General features: G+C 41.0%; 1 protein-coding gene across 1 annotated transcript in view; it reads left to right on the forward strand.

Moving 5' to 3' along the window:
• wdr11 (WD repeat domain 11) overlaps nucleotides 1-16,396 on the forward strand; it is a 71,350-nt gene that overhangs the window by 37,835 nt on the left and 17,119 nt on the right. Inside the window, exons 13-17 of the mRNA XM_046070257.1 lie at nucleotides 2,923-2,998; nucleotides 4,233-4,341; nucleotides 5,105-5,226; nucleotides 5,647-5,794; nucleotides 8,175-8,281. Coding sequence (XP_045926213.1) covers nucleotides 2,923-2,998; nucleotides 4,233-4,341; nucleotides 5,105-5,226; nucleotides 5,647-5,794; nucleotides 8,175-8,281 — 562 coding nt within the window. The remainder of the gene's footprint in view (nucleotides 1-2,922; nucleotides 2,999-4,232; nucleotides 4,342-5,104; nucleotides 5,227-5,646; nucleotides 5,795-8,174; nucleotides 8,282-16,396) is intronic.

Here is a 16,396-nt window from a genome sequence, read left to right on the forward strand (position 1 = left end):
CACCAGCAGTGACCTCCAGAGAGTGGATAATATACAGTGCTTCAGTTTTTGCGCGAAAGAGAGGGCTGAATTGGAAAGTAACCTGAAGGGGAAGCAACGAGTGGTCAGGAGGTGATGGTTAAGTTTCAGTGGAAATCTTTTCTTTTAGTATATATGCAAATATATGAGAATCACATTGAATTATTTATAATTAGGGCTGTCCCCGACTACAGATTTACATAGTCGAATCAGAATCGTCAAGTGCTGCCTATAGTCGACTGATATTCGAATCATGTGTGTTTATGTGCGGTGGCGATTGCGAGGTGGGGAGAAGCCGCAGAGCTGCAGTCTCTATTCATTCATCTTACACTGTAAATTTCCACCTAAACTGAGGCTTTTTGTAGACCCATTTCTCTCTCTCTCTCTCTCTCTCGCCTGTCATTCACCTTGCGCAGAGTTTTGCGTGCATTCCGTGCTCCGTCTCTTCAGCAAGTGCTCCTCTTCCGCACCTACACACACACTATGCCTACACATGCACAGGACGACCCAGGGTTAGGGTTACAAGTTTGGATTTATTTATGCACTTTAAAAACATTAATTGAAAGTTTTATTCTTTTTACATGTTTATTTACAGCATTACACGTTGAAATGTATATTGTAATAGGCTGTATATTAACTTATATGGAGAAAACTGGTAGTTCTATGTAAAATCGTTGACGTCGTTTTGACGTTGAGCACCCCCATATCGCCAAAATGGCATGATCCTTGTTTCACTGCGAAGCTTCGACTGTGAGATTGACAGTCGAATCAGGCTCCACCCATCGAAGCATCAAATCATAGACTGTTCAGGGTCAGCCCTTTTTATAATAATAATATATAGGCAATTTTAAATACAAATAATTCATGAACACTTGTAAAATGTAACAAATCTTTTGTTTTTGTTGTGTCTACTTAAATTGAATGTGTTTGGCTTGAGAAAAACTATAATGGTTGGGTCACAGAACCTTTATCCATAATTCATTCAGGATGACGGTGAGGGAAGTGACTCTCAGCACCAGTTGTCAAAGTTAGAAGTCCACAGCATTAGCTTTGGTTACAGGCCTGCACACTTTAACACACTTAACTGTTAACTCGCCACTTCAAATTAGTTCAACTGACTGAGATCCTCCAAGGTGCCCTTGACTGTAAATGTAGCTGCTGGGAGTGCACGAAGGCTGTGGAGAGCTGAGTGTCATGCCTCACATCTCTGATGTGTGAGTGTGTTTGCTCTAGTCACAGCATTCTGGGAAATACACTTTGCTGTCTTATCAAGAGATAGATGGAAAAGATCAATCTCAATTTAATCTGTGTGTATTCAGTAAAGAGATACAATAGGTCTGAGACGTGTTTAGCCCAGCATAGCACCAAAATGGTAAGGGACACAACGGGGAAAACAGCTCCATCCATACTGAAAAAAGACTCTCAAGATGACTTTTCTACAGGATGTCTTTATTTACAACTTGTAGAAATAAAATAACGAGAGATTGTGATTTAACAAGCACATAAAGATGAGGCTTTTTACAGAATTACAGTTTTTCAGCCCACCCATTTGAGTGCAGATGTGTTCTTTCCATATTTTCTATATAATGTTTTAATGGTAGATGTTTGAATGACAGTTAAAGCCTTTAAATTGCTGCTAGACCTGGACATCCTGGGCCAGATTCAGAAGACTTCATACAGATTTGCACACTTTTGTCACTTCAGCTTGTGTGTGTTTGTCTTATTTATTTATTTTGTCTTAAGTGAGGATTTTTTTTGCATAAGTCCTCAAATCAAACAGCACAAAAATCTATTCTGTACTTAAAGATTTGTGCTTCACCTGTAAGACTAATCTGCTATGGCAGACACCTTGTGACCTTTAGAGCGGGAGCATTTTCTGATAAGATTTCTGACTCTGTGAGGAAAAATCACCTTCCTTGTTCGCCTTACTCATTTCAAGTGATATATGGTTTCTTCAGCAATGTTAGCAGCTGTTGTGAATGGACTTATTCTTTATCTATGAAAGGATTTTTTTGTGTGCTGCAGGGAAGGTTGGTGTTGAGAAGTGGTAATGAACTCAGTTTACATTGCCTCACACAGTATACATATGTATTATGTGTGTACATTTGATAATTACAACACCATTTATACAAGCGTGATCATGGCAGGTGTCATCATCTTAGCACTTTGATGCGTCTTTTCAGTGATCATACCCAGTAAATGAAGAGCATGACTGAGAAAGCACGCCCTGTTGCCTTTGCCTAAAGCAGCTGAACAAACACCTGTGTGTTTTTATGAATGCACATTTGACACTTGATTAGAGCCTGTAGACTGATCATCTGAATAATGAGCCGGAATAATTGACACTCTGCCTTCATGCAACCCCTCCCACTGTGTATAACTGAGGAAACAACATGGTGAAAAGGGACGCTTTAGTCCGCTATTTTGTCCCCTCTGGTACACACCAACTGCCCTCTCAACACAAGTGTTGGAGGTCACATGCAACCCCCCCAAACCGCCACAGGCAGCTCTGTCACTTCAACATTTTAAACAGGCCATACACACTCCTCCCAGATCAGCACTTCCTTAGGCAAATGCGATAGGACACCTGAAGGGCATTTTTGTTTTGTTTGAAGGGGCACCTTGGTGCTCTGCATAATGTCGACTTTGGTATGGTGGAAAAATGCAAACGAAAGGCAAGGATTAGAGCAGGTGGCGAGAAGTTGTCGGCCGTTTGCTCTTCCCACTCAAGCAAAACAGATGAAACCAAGACGCTCTGACACTAAAGTGAAATGAGATGAATCCTCACAGGTGTAAGGAAATATACCATCTTCTGCCTTACATCATCACCTTTTCTCCCCCACACTCTCACTGTCGCTCCCTCTCTTTCTCTGTCTCTCCCTCTGTGTCTGTTGTGTTTTCCAGGCAGATGCTTTGCATTCAGAGGCGAGCGAGGAAACGATGAGCCACCCATTGAGATGATTAAAGTGTCTCATCTCAAGTGAGTTGCACCCCCACCGGCAACAAAACCAAATACCAAAACACCACACAATTTCTAATGCTTTTACCTGGGACACACACACACTGCACATTTACATATACACCATTTACAGCCATCACATACCATCACCTTGCCGGCCCAGAACCATCTCACCTCTGTCTCTCTCTAGCTCTCCTTCTGTCTTTGAGCATTGAGAGTTGTAGTAGCCCATTGAATCTATATTCATATTGTGCAGTTTTGAATCGTCATTTTTCATGTATTTATCAGTCCTGCATCTTTTAATGGGACTATGATATTTAAAAAAAATAAATAAAAGAGCATGCATTTACAGTCATCACACATTTTCTGAGAAATAAAACTATACACAAACTATAAGGTTATCAGATAGCAGCTGTCATTTGTATTCTCAGTTTCTCTCAAAGTGTTTGACACTAACTTCTGCTTTCCTTTCAAGGGCATCGTATTTTTCTAAGCCAAGTTGGAGAGTCCTTGTCTTCTGTATACATCAAAAATATGATTAGGCGGATAGTGTATTATACTGGAGAGTGACACCTCTGATTATTCTGCCTACGTTAAGTGACTTCTGACACTTGCGTTTTTGCTTTATTGCTAATAGCAACAAATGTTCCCTTCTCTATAGTGAAATAAGTAGGCTGCTGTGGAGGCAATGAATGCAAGGGTCAGTGCACAAGCCATGGCCATAAAAGTAGTATATATTACATACAAGCTGCTTAACAACGGCAGATAAATGATGTGCTGCTTACATAGCAAGACTCGTTAACATTTTGCACCTAAATTTGTTCTTTAGATTTTTTTTTACTGAAACTACTTTCAGAGTCTCATAGGGACAAGGGATAAACCCACATTTGCCCCAGTTCATATGTGCAAAAAAAGTTCTTGTCCATGCTGCTCATTTGTGTCTTGCTGTAAACAATGTGCCTACTTACAAGGCATACTTACAATATGGTTGAAGAGTTTAGCACAAAGCAGGGGCAGTTTGGAAATTCATCCTTGTTGCATTTAAGCTCTTGTGGAAAGGAAAACTTTATTTTACCATATGAATACAAAAAACTAACTTTCTGAAACATTACCTGATGAACTGAATGCATGCTCGCACAAGATTTAGACATTCACGCTGTGCGGCAACCAGATATAGAGACCTTTTTTTGAATACAGAAACCACAAGAAACTGTGTGTGTTTGAATGTTTGTGTGTTTGTGATGTCCATCCCCAGACAGTACCTGGTGGTGGTGTTCAGAGACAAACCCCTGGAGCTGTGGGACATCAGGACGGGGACACTTCTCCGGGAGATGGCTAAGAACTTCCCCACTGTTACTGCATTGGTACTGACAAAGTTACACACTAATAAAAAACATGTCTTTCACCGATCCTTAAGTCCAAAGTGGTAAACACAACAGGAAAAAAATACAACAAATACTGAAATTGAAACTTAACAGAAATGCCAACAGGCGTTACAGTATTATGTAAATTCACAGCTGCATATCTGAACATCTACAGTTTATATATTTACTTAAACAAAACACACCGTCAGTGTTGTAATAACACCCATTGTTGACTCTTCCCTTTGTTAATAGTCTCTTATACTTTTTGACCCCTTTCCCTTTCTTGTGTTTGAGTGGGCCATTTGAAAGATTAGTCTGCGCATTTTCCCCAAACTCAGCAAAGAACAGTGGCTTCATTAGGCCAGAGAAATGCTCATAAAAGAAGAGTTATGCTGGACAAACTTTACTGTGGGGCTGTAAAATCCTCCACAGTGCAAATAAAACCGCCAGTAACCTTAATAATACATGCTGGCCTCCCCCAGCCCACATATTGCTGTCTCATTTCCATATTGATTATAACCTCGAGTCAGCCAGACTACAGCCACAGTGCTCCAGCAGCTAGACAGGAAGTCCGGGGAAAACAGCTTTCCTGTGTGCCTCGTTTTTATTTAAATTAGCATCTACTGTACGTGCAAATCACTTTCCTTTCCTCCTGTCTCTATCTGCTTTTTGCACTGTAATGATTTGCTGTTGTCAGCAAATGTGCTTGTGTCTGGGTCTTTGTTGGGGTTTGTTGCTGTAACTGCATGTACTGTGTAAACAGGAGTGGTCCCCATCCCACAACCTGAAGAGTCTAAAGAAGAAGCAGATGGCAGCGAGGGAGGCCATCGCTCGGCAGACGGTGTCGGATGCCGAGCAGAGTAGCGTTGAATCCTCAGTCATCAGGTCAGCGTTATAAACTTCAGCTTGTTATTGGAAGCCTTTTGCCAGGATGGAAAGCCCTAAGGCAGAGTGTGGCACGTTTTTCAGACTAACACTCCAACACCAGATTGAGATTATCTGTATTTTTATATTATATTTAAATAATATTAAATAATGTTCATACAACTGAAGTCAGTGTTTACGTCAGTACATACAGACATCTTAATATGTGGATTTTATTTTATGAAATCATAATTTTTATGTTTTCAAATTAGTGGAGCTTCTCTACAATTGTTCCCCTGACAACAGCAGTTGTAGCAGTACCCCCTGGGGTACGATTAGCCTTGGTTGGCCTTACAATTGTCTGCAGCAGAATACTAAGATGTTTAGCCAAAATATTTCACGCTGGAGTGAAAAAAACCCTGACGTATTTCTCCACTACAGTCTCCTGCAGGATGCAGAGAGCAAGTCGGAGACCAGCCAGGCCATCTCAGCCAGGGAGCATTTTGTATTCACTGACACAGACGGGCAGGTCTACCACATCACCGTAGAGGGCAACACAGTCAAAGATGGTGCACGAATACCCCCTGATGTGAGTCCAGAGACTTTGTGTCTTTTATATGTCTGTTTTTACTTATTATCCCCCTAAAGGTCATCCACTCTGATTTTTGCACAAAGCTAATCCGACCCGTTTCAGCTCTCTCCCTTTCCATTCAATCTGATATTTTGTTAATCCTTTCGGTACACAGAGAGTCTTTTCTGTTCCCTGTTTACTCTCTGCGAGCATCAGTATGTCTCCTATCACTACTTCTACCTCTGCCTTTCTCCTTCCCTCTCTCTGTAAATATATGTATCTATGTGTTATCTGTCAAATCTATTAATCCATGCTTTCTCTCAGTATTGTAACCTACGCTGTCCTCTATACTGTACTTGACTTTTCCACACCACATCCATCATTGTATGTGACAGATTGTGTCACTTTTATATTAGATAAAAAAGGGTGCAAGTGCCTTTCTTTTTGTCTTTTGTCTGTCTCCTCTTATTTTTTCCCTGGCATCATCTGTTATGTTTAAAGGTTTAATCTTTTTTTTATGTACTATTCTTTCTCAGTGTCATAAATACTCTAAAGATGATAGCAAAGTGTTCAATTACTTCCCTCTTTGTGTGATCAGTCAACTGCATTGTGTCAAAAGAAACACTTCTTTTTTGGTTGCTAGCCAGCATCCGCACAATTTCAGTCATCACTCCCCCTTTTATATTCTGTGTCCTGCAGGTTTTTTTGTGGGGCCTGTGTGGGGGATGATACAGTAGATTTTTTGCTTCACAACTAAAAGTGGCCAGCCTAATGTGCCACACTCAGTAATAAACTGTATGCAATCAAGCTGAAGGTTTTTAGCTAAATTCTACAGCTTTATGATTTCTTTTTTTCTTTTTCCTTTTTTCTTTCTTTCTTTATTTGCTAGATAACAAACTAAACATGTGTCATCAGTGTGTCATCACTTTGTCCCAGAGTGAGTGTTCGCACTGTGTTCTCTCCACTGGTCCAGAGCGTGACTCAGGCTCAGAGGAAGAGAAACTATTACTGTATTTACCTGTAAAGCATCTATATGTAACCGAGCTATTAATTTGCTTTGACAGCAAAATGGCCAGGCTGGTAAAACCAAAAACTATTTTTTGGTAACTATTATTGAAGACAGGGTTTCTTTTCACCTGGATGACTACAAGATGTGCTGGTAATAGCACAGCAGCAGGATGTTTTACAGGATGGATTACTTTACAAGTTGATGTGTCACCACTAAGAAAGAACCCTATGAGTGTTGATTAAAGAAAGGTGTTTAGCTGCCCGAGCATCTGTTTTCCCCAGAGTCCCATCACCCGTCTTTTTGAAGACTTTAGCTTCAGGAACTTTCTTGTATTCATTATCTAGTTGTAATTGTGTCAAGCTGAGTCATGCTATGTTGTAGGTAGCACCTTCTGTTTACTGTTGATTGCCCGCCTCTTCTGCCAATAAAAAAAGCACAATTTCATACCTCTTCTACCGTCAACAGTTATCCATTTTTATTTCATTTTTTCAATCGAGACGGCTAAATTCCCTTTGCTCCACACAGTAAAGGAAAACCACGATGGTTTATCAAATTCTCAAGTCCATTTCTGAGCAGCATTGTGATACAGTCTGTGTTTTGCTCGCTCACTACCTTCATCTATTCACACCACACAGACAGACACTGGAGGGTTACCTGGGGATTTTAAAGCCTTATCTTCATGACGGCTGCAGATTCATTGCTCACAGATTTGCATACCCCAAAGGTTTTACAGTCCTTTCAGGATGATAGAAGATCTTCATATCTCTGTCAGGAAACTGACGAAAACTCTCCTAAAAAGTTTTGTCCTTTCATCCACTGCGTGCGCGCTGAAGGTGAGCTGACACTTTACGTCTTCACATCAGCACTCGATCTTGTGGCGCAGCCATACTTAAACTCGGAAGTCATGCTTGTTTACCACTCAGCTGCCACATATATTTTAAATTTTATTTATTTTCCTATTTTGATTCACACTCAAACATCAAATGCCAGAGAGTACGATGTTTTTGTAGTAGAGGGAAAAGGTGGTTTTCATGCTGTTGCAATTGCACTTTTTAACTACCATTGGTTGGCTATAAAATAAAATCACAACATCATGTTTTTTTATGTTGATGATGGTGCACTAATACAGGTTATCTCAGTTCTTGAAGGGTACAGCTACAGTAACTCATTTGTGACATTAATAGGTAGTAGTGTAATTCCTACAATTTTGTGTCTGTAAATAATTGAAAATAATCCACACAGGCTTAAAGGCTTAAAATCAATACATGCTGTCAAAATTGTTTAGGTCAACATTAGTAGCAGTTTTCAAATACATGACTTACATGACTGATTTACTTATTTTTTCTCTCACTCCTCTCACTGAATGTGTGCGTGCCTCCTGTGTTGCAGGGTAGTATGGGCAGTATCGCCTGCATTGCCTGGAAAGGTGACACCCTGGTGCTTGGGGACGTGGACGGCAATCTCAACTTCTGGGACCTCAAAGCTCGTTTGTCCAGGTAACAACTAAACTCTAAGGTTTTGTGCACGTTTTAGGCCACTTACTACACTGCAGTATACTACATCACTACCAGCAATTCTCTAAAGCATATATTTGTGCTTTTTTTTTTATCAAATTTTTATTTGTAAAACCTTACAATTTTGTGTTGCGCAGGCTAAGATTTATGCTTAGAGCTTATAAAATAATTTGAGCCCGACCGATATGGGATTTTTAAGTCTGATACTGATTTCGATATTTGAGTATTTTGGTCACTTTTGAATGCTGGCGGTGCTTCCACTCTAGTGGTAGCATGAGACGGAGTCTACAACCCACACAAGTGGCTCAGGTAGTGCAGCTCATCCAGGATGGCACATCAATGCGAGCTGTGGCAAGAAGGTTTGCTGTGTCTGTCAGCGTAGTGTTACAGAGCATGGAGGCGTTACCAGGAGACAGGCCAGTACATCAGGAGACGTGGAGGAGGCCGTAGGAGGGCAACAACCCAGCAGCAGGACCGCTACCTCCGCCTTTGTGCAAGGAGGAGCAGGAGGAGCACTGCCAGAGCCCTGCAAAATGACCTCCAGCAGGCCACAGATGTGCATGTGTCTGCTCAAACGGTCAGAAACAGACTCCATGAGGGTGGTATGAGGGCCCGACGTCCACAGGTGGGGTTTTTTGCTTACAGCCCAACACTGTGCAGGACGTTTGGCATTTGCCAGAGAACACCAAGATTGGCAAATTCGCCACTGACGCCCTGTGCTCTTCACAGATGACAGCAGGTTCACACTGAGCACATGTGACAGACATGACAGAGTCTGGAGACGCCGTGGAGAACGTTCTGCTGCCTGCAACATCCTCCAGGTTTGGCGGTCGGTCAGTAATGGTGTGGGGTGGCATTTCTTTGGGGGGCCGCACAGCCCTCCATGTGCTCGCCAGAGGTAGCCTGACTGCCATTAGGTACCGAGATGAGATGCTCAGACCCCTTGTGGTGCTGGTGCGGTCGGCCCTGGGTTCCTCCTAATGCAAGACAATGCTAGACCTCATGTGGCTGGAGTGTGTCAGCAGTTCCTGCAAGAGGAAGGCATTGATGCTATGGACCGGCCCGCCCGTTCCCCAGACCTGAATCCAATTGAGCACATCTAGGACATCATGTCTCGCTCCATCCACCAACGCCACGTTGCACCACAGACTGTCCAGGAGTTGGCTTTAGTCCAGGTCTGGGAGGAGATCCCTCAGGAGACCATCCGCCACCTCATCAGGAGCATGCCCAGGCGTTGTAGGGAGGTCATACAGCCACGTGCAGGCCACACACACTACTGAGCCTCATTTTGACTTGTTTAGGCCGTCGTAAGGACATTACATCAAAGTTGGATCAGCCTGTAGTGTGGTTTTCCACTTTGATTTTGAGTGTGACTCCAAATCCAGACCTCCATGGGCTCATAAATTTGATTTCCATTGATAATTTTTGTGTGATTTTGTTGTCAGCACATTCAACTATGTAAAGAAAGGAGTATTTAATGAGATTATTTCATTCATTCAGATCTAGGATGTGTTATTTTAGTGTTCCCTTTATTTTTTTGAGCAGTGTATTTATTATTGGTCACTTGATAGGCACATGGTCTTGTTACATATCATCATTAGCAGTAAAAAGAAATACATGTTTTCCACCAGGGCAGTAAAATGTGAAGTTTAGCTGCTGATCTGAGCTTCCCTGCTGTTACAATTTTATTGCCTATAATATTCATCATCGTTTGTCTCAGGAAGGTAAGGGCACATTTCTGTCCATGTAACAAAGCCATAACAGAGGCTGGAGAAGAACTACATGAAATTACAATCCAACTACATATTTTTTCTACCAGCGCAGTAAAAGTTTAGCTGGCTGATCTGAGCTTCGATGCTGGAAGCTGCCGTTTTATTGCCAATTAGCGATCAGCTGATTCTCACGAACTTAACATACAAAGCCAAAACAGAGCGCTGAAGAGAGAGAGAGTAACTACATGAAATTAATCCAACTAACATAACACCACAAGCCAAAGCACAGTGCTGGAGAATAAACCAATCCAACTAACAATAAAAAAATTTCTACCAGTCAGTAAAAGTTTAGCTGGCTGATGCTTCCATGCTCTAAGCTAACGTAAAGGTTTTATTGCCAATTAACGTTACTGTTTGTCTCGCTAAGTAACCGGCAAAGCCAAACCACAGACTGGAGAATAAGTGGGAGCCATGAAATTAATCCATATTTCACACCACTGACAGGGGAAACATGGCTCTCTGTGATTATGGCCAGCTAATAGCTAAAGCCCTCAACCAACAGTTTTCATTTGCATCGCTAAAGTCTGACAAACAAAGTTAATTACCTGTCCAGCAGAAAACAGAAAACTTCAACTCCGCTTTGAAAACATCTGTCCCACATTTTGGCCTTCCGTCAGGGAAAATCCACAAAATCCGTGATTTCTGCCGTCAGCTGTCTGTCCCGACTCCGTCTGGCTGTCGGCTCTCGTGCTAAATAACACGTGTGCTCTTTCAGTTGTCCAAATGTCACTTCTCTTCTTACTTCTAATAAACCAGAAGACTACTCGGAGACTGAATATTACTATTATTTTATTATTATTCCCTCTTCTTTTTCTTCTTTGTACGTATTCAATGTAGTCACGGGCGTCTGCACTACCGGAATTACACAAGCAGAAGAAGAACGCTGTGATGACGTAACGCACTCTGTAGCGTTAAACACGGTAGACTGCGGTAACTAATTGATAATTTCAGTTGTTAAACCATATCAACATATAACATACTGTATATATTGAAATGTCTGCATATATATATGTGCCTTCTTTGTAATTAGGACCAGCACTGTTTACAATGTTGTTCTCCACTGGGAGCTTTTTATTTGTGTTATTTTGGTCAGAGCTCAGTCTTCATCTACTGTAGTGTTTAGGAATGTTATATAGCAGCGATGTCTTGGTGCAGCTACTGTCTGTGCCAATTTGAGTAGATGTGCCTAGGTCTTCTCATGAGACTCCAAGTCACTAAATAGAGGGCTTAATAATGTACTCATCTCTCCCCTCCATGAAAAGCAATAAAGATCAGAAGAACCTTTCCACGTGTCTACTTCTGAGCCTGGATGCTCTTACGGGGTGCCACAGTACGGCTGAGGTTTTTTTCTAGAAGAGAACAAAGAGATGTAAGGGAAGGTCGCTGGAAAAGCTTTCTTAAAAAGTAGAACAGAAAGAAAATTGTAATGACGCCTGAAAATTGTAATGATGCCTGCATCACAGGAAGATCGGACAGAACTGAGAGTTGTTTAACTCCAGGGATATGTCAAAGAGAAACCCTGGAAGTTGCGACAAGGGCAACCCTTTGATTTAGTCACCTATTTAAATGTCACTTCTTTAAACTCTGGCACATCAACAAGAAATCTCGACACACGTCTGAAAGTTTTAACAGACTTTGTTTTGGCGCTTTTGATATACTATGTCCCAGAGCAGACTTGCGAGTTAAAGACAGTCTGATAAGCCTTGGCCCCAAGCCTCCCGACAGAGCTGTTCCTGACCTTTATCATGTTTGTGCTAGCTTATCCAAACATATAACTGAGCACTTCATTTTTAAAAGCCTTGGTTTTATTAAAAAGTTTGTGTCATCTGGAAATGGGCTTCGTAAGAGCAGCGAGACTAAACCAAAACAGAATACACAGCAATGTGTAACTGGCATTAGCTAACATAGCTAACCTTACCATTGGCCACAGCTACCTAATCAAGTAGGGCTATGGCTGTAGCAGCACAACCTTTAAGTGTATGGAATTGTGAATGTACTTAAACTTTTTCTTTATATGTCACTGTGCTTGTTCTTTATTCAAATGTTACATGGGCTTTCTTTAAAACTGCAATTACAGAATTTTTTGGCCATTTAAACAAGCTGTGAACACAACACTGATATACTGTATTAACACCTTTTGAGTTGAAATGGCAAAACTATTGCCTAAACATATCAGCAAATAAAGTAAATTTGACCATCTAGCGAATGTAGCCCACATTCACTCTCCTTTTAGCTTTGTTTTTGGTCTCCACCAACCCCTGAGGAAAATATCTGGCTCTGTCGAAACTAAATGCTTCACCATGTCTGTCTAGAGTTTAATGCTGGGTAGAGAATGTGTTTTTTAGAGCTTTAATGGCTAATGAAAGGGGTGACAGTGAATCAAAACAGTAAGGTTGGGAACACTAAAACCAACAACGAGCTAAAAGACACTATAAAGCTCCACTGAGGTGAGGGGAACTGAGGTGGGTAATAATTCTCTGTGAGTTTATCACAGGCAACCCCTTTAACACGCAAGTAGTCATGTGATTCATTGTTAATATAAATAATATAAAAAGAAACCATTGCTTAGCCCACAATCTATTTTGTAGTACACTGTTCTGATACCACTAAGAATTCTATTCATGACATCATAACATTTGTCTTTTGTTACTGGAGATCTAAAGGTCTGGCACATTTTAGCCCCTCTACCTTTCACTCAAAATATTACATGCCCACCAGTCTTGCATGTGTCCCTACCCCTACTTCACACTTCAGCCATGTTCTCTTGTTTACCCCCACATCTCTTTTCACACCCTCTTCGTCTGGATTTTGCAAAAGTCACGCAGTAGGCGGTGAAGGGCTCAAACTGAAATGATCCCTTTCCTTTAAACGTAGGGGAGCATTTGAAAGTTTGCTATTTAGTATCTATTCTACATCTGTCTCCATGTGTCTACCAAACTGTGTTTGGCCTACTGCTGAGCACTTTGTCAAAACTGTCTTCTCTAACTCACAACATGACATGCTTATAGTGCCTTGATTTTTATGCATTAGCTGTGACTCGTCCTTCTCGTTTCTGAATATTATGATGAGGCAAACCTCAATCGCTGAAGCTGATTAAAGCAAAGCAGTGGCGACATAAACATGGAAAACACAGGAGAGCTGTTCCACCTCTATGTTTGCCAGAAAACACATATGTTATCCCATTAACTGTTGTTTTTCCACACCTGTTGAACAACTGTTTTTCAGCGTTCTGATTTCACTTTTGGAAGATCTGCGGTTGGGTTTATTGGTTCTCTTTTATCCCCTCTCCCTCCTTGCTCTCTCATTCACTCTTTCCTCTGTGTGTGTGTCCATTTCATGACTTTCCCCTTGGCTATTTGTGTCAAGGTGGAAGAATATAGCAGGGATATCTTTATATCCACGTGTCACATTTCGCTGGACCAAAAGCAAATGAGGCTTTATGAGACCTGCCAGCACAGTCAGACTACTTCAGACACCTTGATCTCCTTTCAGAACCGCATGGGTCTAATTTCCAGGAATCATCCTCTCATTATTTCTGATAAAACTGCCAGCTCAATGACAGCATTGGCATTCATTTTTTTCTCATTGTTGGTTGATTTTGTTGACCCCTATGGAATGTTTTCCTCTGATCCTCTGGGGCTGCAGACTAATAGTCGCTCATTGGGCTGAGGTTTTAATACTCCTGTGCAGGGGGTATTGGTGAAAAGAGCAGCTCCTAGAAAGCAGCAGCATTAGCAATGGAAAGCAGATGGGACAGACACAGGAGATAAACAGAAAGCAATAAGGCTTCTGTGATTGTTTTTGCTCTGTTGCTGAGCAAGATTACGGTGAAATGGTTAATTAATTCTGGAGAAAATCCTATTCAAATTTCATGTTGATTTAACAGTAGTTCTATGCTAAGGGGGAATTAGTCAATTTTGTTTATTTCAATATGATTGCTTTTCATTTCTCTAATTTAATATCTCCTGTTTGGTGAATTTCTCAGCTAATTATTGACTTGCATAATGGATTGTGCGATATGGCCAATTAGTGACGAGTCCTTGAGGAACCATATGTGAACTAAGCAGGTGAATGTTTTATACTGAAATGAGTTTCTGTTTGAGTGATTTCGGCATTTTGTACTACAGTTACGTGCTGCTCTCACCTCTCTAGCATACAAATAGTACCTACGTACTTTTTATGACACAGTATAGATTCCATAAGTTTAAATGACCAGATCCAATTCTGCTTTTTAGTTTCCTGTAAAACAGCATATGCGTTGATGGCCAGGCTTTCATTGTGCACAATTAAGAGACAGGCTTTCATCACTTTTTGTTTATGTGCCAGTTGTGTTGGTGCCAGTGATGCCAGGCTGCCTCTAAGGAAACAGAGCGTCCTGGCTGGCACTTTCTCTACACAAGTTTAACTCCAGAAAGTTGGTTTATCATCCTGATTTGTCTGTCAGAGAAATTCAAAATCTACATTTTGTTGCAAAGCATGAATTAAGTGTAACATGGGCGGTAAGGAAATTAGTCAGAATAAGTTGCAATGTATTTTTGTTTTAATGCCACTAAGTTAAATGTTCTGTACGTGAAACATTATGTCATTTTGATGGTGTATGTGTGTCGACATTAATACGCACAGTGTGGTTTTCATGGGTCCACAGGTTCCTAGTGATTATGTCCAAATTATTATTATAATTATAAAATAAAAAATCCAGTCTGATCCGGACCATGTAAGTTCCAAATATATTGTCATGGGTCAAAGTTTTTTTAATGTTTTTTTGTCTAATACCCATGTGAATTGTAGTAGACCTAAATTTATTAGTTATGCATTTTAATAAATTTATGAGAATTGATACCCAATTATGAATTAAAATTCATAAAATCAAAATTTCCTCGTTAAGGGCACCACCGGAGTTGTTATAATCCTAGAGTCTCCAGACCTCTAGGTAGTTTTGAATAATTATACAATTATTACTAGTGATCAGTTAGTTAATAATCGCTCAATTATCTTAAATCAGTCAGTCAGTCTCATATCTAAAGGGTCAATTCTCTTGGCAGGAACTATAAATAGGCAACACACACAGCTCTTGATTATATTACAGTGAATTTATTCTCTAACTAAGGTGATAAAAAGATGGTTGGAGACAGGGAACATAAACATTTGCTGAACAATGAGCCTGGAGGTTCGGTTGTGGGAAGCATTTGACTCATACGGCATAGAAGAGCTAATGAAAGTAACTAATGCTATAGTTTAGGAGTTAAATGGATCTGATCACAGAACGTGTGTTAAGTCTTACTGCTTGTCGACAGCCTGCTTTTGGCCTGTTGCACAGGTCCCACGCTAGCTGCCCGATCCTGGCTTTTTGCTAGGGATTCTCCGGGGTTCTCCGTGTCTGATTGAAAACGCCTCCTGGCAATTCGGCTGTTTGCAGGTTTCCTTCGTTGTAGCTGGCGAGACCACGTGGCTTGGTCTGACCTCGGTGGAGTTGGCTCGACGATAAAAGGCTTAAAATGGAACTTGGTCGTTCCTGAATTAGTCCAGTATAACTTAACGGACTCATAACTTTAACAAACAAAAGAAATAAAGAAAATAAAACAAACTGGAGGCAGATCGATGTCGCGGCACTTCAGGTGTGTAGCTTCAGGCGAACAAAGGCCTGTTTGTTTCGCTGGCCGAGTCTGGGCGTTGTCTGGCGAGGCACGCCACACGTGCCGAAGCGTCCAGCGAGCAGAGCAGAGTGGAAGAGCCAACAGCGAAGAAGAGGAAGAGAGAAAGGTCGCGTGTCGCTCTTTTGTTGCCTGGGGCGTGGTTCCCCAGGGGGCGTCTCAGGTTTCCCATGGGACTGCCTTTCTAAACTTAATGTCTAAAGAAAAGAAATCTATTTGCACGTATTATAATCAAATATTTTCCACAATCGAACCTCAATGGTTGAACGGTTGTACTGTTCTAGGCATTTGGTAACAGGAAACAATTGTCACATTATTGGTCAGGATATTTATACATTTAACGGCATTTCCGACGAGGGCATGTAATACTTATTTCGCCCACTTGGGGGAGCTCAGGTTACATGAGGAAAGCTTGGATTAAATCAAAGATCGTCTCTCCTTAGGAACCGGGGAATTTGTTGATTCATCCTTAAATTCAAGCTGGCGATTAAGAGTATAGTAAAACATTTCTTTGTCATCATTTCTAAAGGGATTTTGTAGGAAAGTATTATGAACAAGCATTGATTACATTAGATGAAGGAGTGTCTTGCTGAAAATAAAAACCTTGCACAAGTAACTTCTTTTCAGCACTAATATCAACAACAGATAGCAACAACAGTTAACATAACTACTCA

Source organism: Micropterus dolomieu, linkage group LG15 (genome assembly GCF_021292245.1).
Source record: "Micropterus dolomieu isolate WLL.071019.BEF.003 ecotype Adirondacks linkage group LG15, ASM2129224v1, whole genome shotgun sequence".
Taxonomy (NCBI): domain Eukaryota; kingdom Metazoa; phylum Chordata; class Actinopteri; order Centrarchiformes; family Centrarchidae; genus Micropterus; species Micropterus dolomieu.